Here is a 10,156-nt window from a genome sequence, read left to right on the forward strand (position 1 = left end):
TTGGCATCTGAAGCAGGGGCAGGCTTATGGGATGGAGCCCTTAACCTTGGGGTCTGTGCTAGCCCCAGTCAGCAGAGTATCAGAATTGAGTTAAACTGTAGGACACCCAGTTGGGGTCCGCCAAGAATTGGAGAATTGCCTCGGTGCGGAAAAATGCATGCATTTGGTGTCAGACGTGTAAACTGTATAGAAAAACAGAGTTTTTCTTTTAGTCCTAGGAGAGGTTTGTGGTGGGACTTAGGCTGGGGTCCAGGCTCCACACCCTAGACCAGTGCTTCATCTCTGGATGGGTGTTACTTCTTCTCACCCATCTCCAGAATGCCAAGTGTCCACAATTTATAAAAGAAGGAGCCGGATAAATATGATTTTTAAGTCAGCCTTTTCCTCTGTCAGTCTACTTCGACCTTCACATGGCAGTCTCTGCTGGATTTCCATTAGGCTCCAGACCATGTCATTTTCAAAGATCTTTTGTAAAGCAGCTGTGCTATTATTCTGACAGAGCTCAATCACCTCTCCCCTCCCAGAGCTGGTAAAATGACCGATTTCCACCATCGTCCCAGCATGAAAGGCTGGGATGCGGAATGGCATGAGCTGGCTTCTTTTCCCTGTTGCATTAATCAGGTTCTCAGAGATGACATTTCTCTCTCTCTCTCTCTCTGGCAACAGCAGTTTGATTTCCAGGACTTAGCTCTATTCCTGTGGAGAACTGGACTAACATGCCTTATTCAAAAGGTCCAGCCAAGCTTCAAAAGTGCTTTGCATGAACTATTGAAATGCTTTTGTTAACAATATAACTTAATGGCACTGAAATTCTGTCACCATGTAATGCTTACAATGAGCAGGGCATACATATGTTTTCTTCAAAGCACACATATCCATGCACATGTATCAATGAAGATGCCTTCAGCTATAAGCAACAGAACATTCCATTAATAGTGTCTTAAATCTAGAGGTGCCTGGGTGGCTCAGTCAGTTAAGTGTCTAACTCTTGATTTCAGCTCAGGTCATGATCTCAGGGTACTGAGATTGAGCCCCGTGTCGGGCTCTGAGCTGGGCATGGACCCTGCTTAAGATTCTCTCTCTGCCCTTCCCCACCCTGAAAAAATTTTTTAAAAAACTTAGTGTCTTAAATCTAAGGTGACCAACTGTCCCCATTTGCCTGGGACGGAGCAGTTTTCCAGGACATGGGAATTTCAGGGCTAAAGCTGGGACAGTTGCAGCAAACCAAGATGGTTGGTCACTCTACTTAAAGCATAAGGACACTTAATACTTACTTACCAAGAAGTCCAGATGCAGGTGATCTGAGCATTAGCAAGGTAGCTCTTTGCTCCTTTCTCCTTGCCACTCTCACCACAGTGACTGCAGAAGCATCAGGACTAGGAGGGGTGTAGCACTGGGGACTTGGATCATCTTTCCCAGGACCGCCCCCAAGCAGACTTCCTCTTCCATCCCGTTGGCCCAAAGTGGGTCTCATGGGTACCTCTAGCTGCAAAGGGAGCCTGGAAAAGCAGATGTTCAGCAAAGGCAGATGGGATTGCCATCATTCTTGCTGCAGAATGAATTTTCCCCCCCAAAATTCATATGTTGAAGCCTTGATTTCCAATGTGATGATACTTGGGAGGTGGAGCCTATGGGAGTACTTAGGTCATGAGGGTGAAGCCCCCATGAATGGGATTACGGCCCTTATACAAGAGACCCCAAAGTGAGGATCTCTTTCTCCACCATGTGAAAATTTAGCAAGAAGGTGGCCATCTGCAAACCAGGAAGGAGGCCCTCACCGGGAGCCGAACTGGCTGACATCTTGATCTTGGATTTCCTAGCCCTTCAGAACTGTGAGAAATCAATGTTCCTGGTTTAAGCCATACCATCTATGGTGGGTTTTTTTATGGCTTTGGGCACGTTGCTTCATTTCCATTTCCTTGTCTGTAAAATGGGGATAAAAACAACTTTCTCAGAGGACGGCAATGAGGATTTAGATGAGTTTATGCATAGAAAGTGCTGAGACAGTGCCTGGCTCATAGTAAATGCTCAGTACATGGTGACTTTTTGTCTTTGAGGAAAAGAGCAGGATCGAATAGAGATTTTTATGAGGAACTGCATCATGACTCCCCATGAGAGCTTCCAAAAAATTCCACCTGACCTGTTAATGGTGGTGGATTTGAGTGTGTTTGGGAGAACTCAAAATCATACTGACTGCAGTTTCAAGATGGACAGAGAGTGAGGGCGAAGGCCTCCCAGGGCAAGCCCGCCACACTTGGGTTACAGAAAGGACAAAAGACTGGTGTGAACTACACGGAGACACTCGGAGTCGAATAGTAGCCTCTGGGTACACAGGAAGTCAAGGTCATGCATCATTTTAGATTCCTTTTTTCGTATCCGTTGGTGTTTTCCAAAAACTCTGCAGTGAACAGGGGTGTCCTCTACAATTAGACAGGAATTTATTTTGAAACTTTGATATAGAGGAATATAACCAATAAAGATGATTATTTTTAAAGTTGAACATGTTCCATTTGTCACATATTCTCCCAGCATCATTTTCTCTTTCTCTCCCTTCTTTATTATAGCGAATAGTTTTACTAGAGACCAATTACCAAGCACTTTACTCTGTGTGTCCCAGCACTTGACATGCAGAATAATCTTGGGCAGCAAGACTTAGTTATTATTCCCATCTTAAAAAGGAGGAAAGCAAGACTCAGAGAAGTTCAGTCGCTGGCGCACGGGCCCCTTTGAAGGACAGCTATTGGGCTCCAGGGCTCTTGCTTCTGACCACTGTCTGTCTCTCTTTTGTCCCTTTCACCACCTTCTTCTTCTGTCTCTCGAACATTATCAGTCAGGTACCTGTCTCAATTCTGTGGTTGTAAGCTATGATTTTTCAGCATGAGCAGGACTTACACTCGGACCAGATTGTTCTCCACCAAGGCGCTGTCCTGTGCACTGTGGGACATTTAGCAACATCCCCGGACTCTACACAGTAGATGCTGGTGGCAATCCCCACACGTGCCCCGTTGTCACAATCCACGTCTCCAGATGTCGCCAAATATCCCCAGAGACCAGGATCATCCTCATTGGAGCCACGGATGGAGGCTGATCTCTGCAGTCGATGTGGCAAAGGATTCTGGAGCCCCTCCAGTTGAATGATCGCCGATTGGAGCCCACGGGAACAGGCTGTGCCCTCCTGGCAAGCCCCCAAGCTCACTTGAGGCAGCTTCCACCTGCTAGGACATTTCAGGGCAGGGCCTGACAAATGTTTGGGGGGGGGGGCCTCTGGCAACAGGGAGATGATTCTGTGGCTTGTCCCGAAAGCTGGGAGCTAGGATCAGAAGGGGTGATAACGGGCGATTCTCAGCCAGCAAAGGGCAGGGGGGCCCCAAGCTGGTCTGTGGATGGTGCTTCTGAATGGGGGCAGCAGATCCTTGGAAGGAGGTAGGAAGAAAAGTCAACTCAGAGGATTCATTTCTAGTGCTTGTCCTATTCCCATTTGCCATCTGGATTCAGTCGAGTCCTTTGAGAACATGAATGCTCCCCTCTCTCTCTTCCTGGGATAGGAGGATGATGTGTCCAAACTGTCCCCTCCATCGCCCCCCACCCCTCGTTTTACTCTTCTTCAGCACATGTGATGTTCTGTTGTATTTGTGCTCACCCTCTGTCACCCCACCTAAATTTCGGCTCCCCGGGGCAGAGGAGGCTGCTGCATGCTTGGAGCCTGGCAGAATGAAGGCAAATACCCTCCACGCCCCATGGGAAAGCGATTTGAAAATATGTCTCAACAGCTGTAGCCACATCAAGCCCGTTGTACTCAGGGGCGCCACTTCTGAGAATCCACAGCCCCCACTCCAAGTAATCCAACTTGAAGAAAAAGCCTTATATGAATCTGTGTGTAGACAACAGTGGCTCAAATGACACCCCAAAAAGCGCAACCTGAAAACCCCACATAAGTAATCAAGGTAAGGGGGTAATTAAAGCAGCCCTGATAAATACACTCGGTGAAATTCCAGATATCCAGTACACATATCATTTACAACAGTATGAGTTAATATTATAGCAGATCTACAAAACTGTAATGCATGATGCAAGACTGTCTGGGCAGCCCGATGACTGAGATTATAGGAGTGAGCATCCTTGCACACAGTTGGCAGGAATATCACGCACCATCCATCTGGAGGGCAATTTCGAAGTTCCTAATTAAAATGCAAGTGTTGGTGTACTTGGGTGGCTCAGTTGGTTGAGCTTCCGACTCTTGGTTTCAGCTCAGGTCATGACCTCGGGGTCCTGGGACCAAGCCCCGCATTGGGCTCCTCGCTCAGCTCGGAGTCTGCTGGAAATTCTCTCTCCCATTCCCTCTGCCCCTCCCCACTGTGAGTGTGCATGCATGTGCACTCTCTCTCAAATAAATAAATAAATCTTTAAAAAAAAAAAAGGTAAAATGCAAGTGTTCATGTCACTTGACCCAGTGATTGAATTTCTAGGGATTAATTTTTCTAGGAATTGGTGTATTTCTAGGAATTTATCCTAGAAACAACCCAGATGTCTGTGCTTAGGGGAATGGTTAAATAAATCACCATGTATCAATATAGTAGAATACTATGCAGCCATTAAAAACGAGGAGGTGTGCATGTACTGACATGGAGACAGGCTCAAGGTATATCATTAAGTTAAAAAAATTGCAAAATGTTTTTGTGTAATAGCAATGATGTCATAACTCATAGTATAAACATGAACATTTAAAAAAATCTGGAGGAATATACACCAAAGTGTTGACATTATTATTTTTTTTCTAAAGGACTGAGGGAGATTTTCTCTACATTGTAAATTTCCATAATGTTTAACATTTTTTAACATAGCTGCTAAGAGCAAACACTGAGCCTGCAGCCTGAGCTCACTCATATGAGCAAAGAGAAGTGAGGACGTGAAAACCAAAAGCAATTCCATCAAGGGTTCATTAACAGTGACCAGTCATTTCTAAGTAGTAGGATAATAGGCACTTTTTTTTTTCTTTTTTCTTTATAAAGCTTTTATTTATTTACGTAATCTCTACACCCCATGTGGGGCTCGAACTCACAACCCTGAGATCAAGAGTCACGAAAGCTCTTCCCACTGAGCCAGCCAGGAGCCCGTTTCTCTTATTTTGAGGGAGAACCTGTAGGAAGAGTGTGTGTGGTCCTTACAAAGGACATCATCCTCCCCAAACCCTTTGTTTAACCTGAGTGATGCTCAGGGTGTAGAATGTTCTGTCAATGTAACCTGCTGTGGGATGGTGTCCTGTCTCCCCAGGATGGACGACATCCAGCTCTGCAACGACATTATGGACCTTAAGCAGGAGCTACAGAACTTGGTCGCCATCCCAGGTAAGCATGTGGGACTCCAGCCTAGCTAAGGAGCCGCCCAGAGCCGCCTGGGCCAGCCCCATCTGTACCCCTTAGGGCTGGAAGACAGAGTTCATCTCTTATCCTAGCACAGCCCCATTCTTGCAATGCAGCACTCCATGTCAGGTAGACTGGCTTCAAGTCCTCATTCTGGCCCCTTCCTTGACCTTGGGAAAGTCACTTTATCTGGCACTCAATTTCCTGTCCTCTGAAAATGGGGTAGTACCAGTCACAGCACTTAACTCGTTGGGTATAAATCTCATTGTGATACACTGAACATGGCAAGACATGGGCTTAGCTTCACATCTGGTCCAAAATGAAGAGTCCAGTAAGTATTAATGATTATTACTATTACTATTCTGTTTGGAGACGGGTAGAGTATGGGGGTTACAAGCTCTGACTTTGGAGTGCAACCTAGATCTGTTGATTATTAATGACATGACCTGGAGCAACTTACTCCACCAAAACTCAGTTTCCTCACCTGTCAACTGGGACAATAATGGTATCTACCTCGTAGGGTTGTTGTGGGATTGACTGAGGGAAAAATATGTACGGTGCTAGGCACAGTTGCCATCCTTTAGTAAGTGCTTAAGAAATTATTACTGTTGTTCTTGTCATTAACTGAACAAGTTTCTACCCACCCTTATATTTATATACTAATTCATTTTAACATGGCAGTAGCAAACCTATTACCTTTTAACCTAAGTTCCTTTTTATGAACCATAATTATCTTTTGTAAACCCACAAATATTTAATGAGAAAAGTGGCATGTTAAAAAAATTTTTATGAAATCTGTTTTACATCTCGTTTAAGATATTGCCTTATCTGCTTTGGTAGGTATTGGGTTGGAAGATACTGTTTTTGCTTCAAGTATGTGGAATAAAGCCAGATACAGACACACACACACACACACACACACACACAATTTCTACCCATCCTTCAGGTCCTAATTTATGTGGCCCCTTTTCCCAAGAGAGCCTTCCCTGCCCCTCTAGGTTGGGTTAGGCGCAGGAATGAGGGCCTGGCAGGTGCTAAGGGAAGGTGTATTGGGTGCAGCAACACAACTGTGTCTCAAGAACCCTGCCTTGGGGGATGCCTGGGTGGCTCAGTTGGTTAAGCGTCTGACTTGGTTTCAGCTCAGGTCATGATCTCAGGGTCGTGAGATCAAGCCCCATGTGGGGCTCCATGTTCAGCGGGGAGTCTGCTCAGGATTCTCTCCCTCTGCCCTTCCCCCCATCCCACTCACACACACTCAATCTCTCTCTCTCTCTCTCTCAAAAAAAGAGAGAATGCGTTGTAGAACAGGGCACTGTTCTAATGCCTTCTCACTAGGAACATGTAGGGCTGGGCTATTCTTTGTTGGGGCCGGTGGGGGGCCCGTCCTGAGCACTGTAGGATGCTTAGCAGCACCCCTGGCCTCTACCCACTAGATGCCCGTAGCACCTCCCCCACAGCTGTGACAACCAAAAATGTCTCCAGGTGTTGCCAAATATACGCTGGTAGGGGGGTGCAAATTGCTACCTGTCTAAGAGCCCCTACTTTATATATATATATATTTTTAAAGATTTTAGTTATTCATTTGACAGAGAGAGCACAAGCAGGGGGAGCTGCAGGCAGAGGGAGAAGTAGGCTCCCCGCGGAGCAGAGAGCCCAATGATGCGAGGTTCCATCCCAGGATCCTGGGATCATGACCTGAGCCAAAGGCAGACGCTTAACTGACTGAGCCACCCAGGTGCCCCAAGAACCCCTCCTTTAGAGTCTAGTGACCTGGCTTTGAATCCAGGCTGGCCAAACAGGTGGCCTTCATATAGCAACTTAATTTCTCCGAGCCTTAAATTCCTTGTTTGCAAAATGAGACCAATAATGCCAGCCTCCCATGGTTGTTGTGCAGATGCCATGAGGTGGGAGATGCAAACCGTGGGAGCGCTCGGTACAGTGTGTGCGGGGCTAGCGGATCCTTCAGACACCACTGCTCCACCGAGTACTCACCAGGTGCCAGGCACCATGTGGGCGGACAGCACACGGGTACAGGGTTTCTCTTGGAGGTGATCAAACTGTTCTAGGATTGATTGTGGTCATGGTTGCATGACTTGATGGGGGACTCATAATGGTATGTGAATTATATCTTGAGAACACTGTTACCATAGAAAGTCAACAGCCAAAGAAGGGAGCAAAAAGAGCAATGTCCAGACATCACCCACTAGAAAGTCTATTCAGTGAGTGTGGAGTTCTGGCACGGGTCACTTTTTAAAGCCTCGTGTGACCGTGAGGAGCAGCCAGGGTGAAGAGCCAGCCTGTGGGGACGGCCGGTTCTGTTGTCGCATTTCGTATCCCACCAAGAACTAGTTTCAAAGGTATAAAAATCACCCCCCCGCCCCGCAATGGCAGCACCAAATGGGCAATTACTGGAAGGATGGGGGAGGCTTCTGGAGCCCTGGGCCATTGTATAAGCTCCCTATGGCTGCCCTAACAAATTCCCTCAAACTCAGCGGTATCAAACAACATAAATTGGTTCTCTCTCAGCTCTGGAGGCTGGAAGTCTGGAACCCAGGTGTCAGCTGGGCCCTGCTCCCTCCAGAGGCTCTAGAGGAGAATCCTTCCTTACCTCTTCCAGCTCCTGGTGGCTGCCGCAGTCCTTGGTGCTCCTTGGCTTGCAGCTGACTTGCTCCAATCTCTGCTGCTCTCATCCCATGGCTTCTTCCCTATACATCTATGCATCCTCTCCCCTTCTCACAGGACAGCTGTCATTGGATTTACACTCACCGTAGTGAATATGACCTCATCTCCACTAATTACATCTGCAAAGATCCTATTTCCAAACAGGGTAGACATGACATTTTTCGGGGGAGGGGGATACTACTCAACCCAATACCGGCCTGAAGCTCAACCCAACCTCACAAGGGTTCAGAACCAGAGATAGGAAAGCTGTTGGAATATTCCTTCCCTCTCTGTCTGTCTCTCTTTCATTCTCTCTCTCCTGTTTTGGAAGAGCCAAGCAAGCCCACTCCATCTCCCTCCCATGATCTTCTCACACAAAAACCCAACTCTTCTATGTTTAGCAGAACTCGTAGAACACGCAGATCAGCATATCGTATCCTTCCCGTAAACAGATCCTCCTAGTTCAGTAAGACCCCTTGTCACACATCACATGCTTGAGAAACAGTGATAAAGATTTATGATTATCCCGAAGGACCAATAAAGGCGGGAGCAAAGAAGAGCAAAGGGTCTTCATCTCTGAGCATTGATCCCCTTGCCTTCTCCTCTCTTTCACAGTAAAAACAAACAAACAAACCAAAACAAAACAAAAACCCCAACTCTTAGGGCCTCTATGTCCTAATTTTCAGCCTCCAAGGAGAGCTCTGATGGGCCAAACATGGGTTGATTTCTGAGATCACTTTTGGCTCAGCAGAACACGTGGGAGCTGCTGAGGCAAAGGAGACATGGGTGTGTGACCACTGAACCAGCCAGGACCACCTCAGGCCACAGGGGCTCCAGTCGGGGCTGTGGCAGCCTCTAGAACACAGGTGGAAATGGATGGGAGCAGGGTTCTTTGGCTGACATAGTCCCTGGGGTGCCTGACTGACCAGAACCAGGACTATGGTGAGAAAGACAAGGTACTCAGCTAGAACACCAAAAAATTCAGTAAGCAGGACAAATAATATATTAATGCAATATTTAAAATACCAAAATAGGGGCGCCTAGGTGGCTCAGTTGGTTGAGTGTCTATCTTGTGATTTTGGCTCAGGTCATGATCTCAGAGTCCTGGGATCAAGCTGCGAGTCGGGCTCCACACTCAGTGGGGAGTCTGCTTGGGATTCTCTCTCCCTCTGCCCCTCACCCTACCCACATGCACTCTCTCTGTCAGTCTCTAAAATAAAATAAATAAATCTTTAAAAATTTTTTAAAAATACCAAAATACACACACACACACACACACAATCCATGATAAATAAAATACCAAAAATTTAAATTAAGACAAGACCAGTACCCATAACTCAGTAGGCAGAGTCCAAGGATGCCAAAACCTACAGTGCAGGGGAATCCCACATGAAGATCGAATTCTGCCTGAAATGTCATTGACTATGTGGCTAAGAACCATGGGTTGACAAGGTCACGGGACCAGTTAGCAATAGAGCTCAGGTCCTTAATGCTGGTCCCCTTGATTCCCCCAGGAAATCAAGTTTTCCCAGTGACCTTTGTGCAGAAATTCACATATTAAAATTTTCTTTCTTCTTCTGCTTTCCTACTCACCTCTCCCTACCTTCTCGGACTCCTTGTTGAGTCTTTCTGTGTATTCCGGGACCAGGGTCAGGTGTCTAGATGGATTCAGCTGAGCGTGGTGGGGTGGGGGGTGGGAGGGAGAAACAGTGCTCCTGGCAACACATCAATAAAGGTATTAAAGAAAGAGATCACTGAATGGCCAAGAAATTCATGCCTCTCCAGCCAGGGTCAGAAGATCATTCACCAGCTCCCCGGTGGTGGGTGCAGATGTCTGGCTGGAGAGAATGCCTGGGGCCTTGTCTGCCTTGAGGGCTCCTCTGGGACAAGCCAAGATGTGTCATCTCACCTCCACTGCCCCTACCACTACCTCAGAACTGGGGATGCATAGCCCCAGCTAGAGAGGCCATGGCACTTTCCCCTCGGACATAAAAATAGTGTCTCCCTCATAGGGTTGTTAAAAAGGACTAAACTTGTGGTTCTCAACCAGGGGTGATTTTGCCCCCCACCCAGGGGACACTGGGCAATGTCCGGAGGCATTTTTTTTTTTTTTTAAGATTTTATTTATTTGACAG

At 46.8% G+C, this 10,156-nt stretch overlaps 1 protein-coding gene across 1 annotated transcript in view; it reads left to right on the forward strand.

The window, feature by feature from the left end:
• The window catches only part of BMERB1 (bMERB domain containing 1), a 114,801-nt gene that overhangs the window by 98,920 nt on the left and 5,725 nt on the right, over nucleotides 1–10,156 (forward strand). Inside the window, exon 3 of the mRNA XM_021698288.1 lies at nucleotides 5,272–5,345. Within this exon, the coding sequence (XP_021553963.1) occupies nucleotides 5,272–5,345 (74 nt within the window). The remainder of the gene's footprint in view (nucleotides 1–5,271; nucleotides 5,346–10,156) is intronic.

The sequence above is a fragment of the Neomonachus schauinslandi genome, chromosome 5 (assembly GCF_002201575.2).
Source record: "Neomonachus schauinslandi chromosome 5, ASM220157v2, whole genome shotgun sequence".
NCBI lineage: Eukaryota > Metazoa > Chordata > Mammalia > Carnivora > Phocidae > Neomonachus > Neomonachus schauinslandi.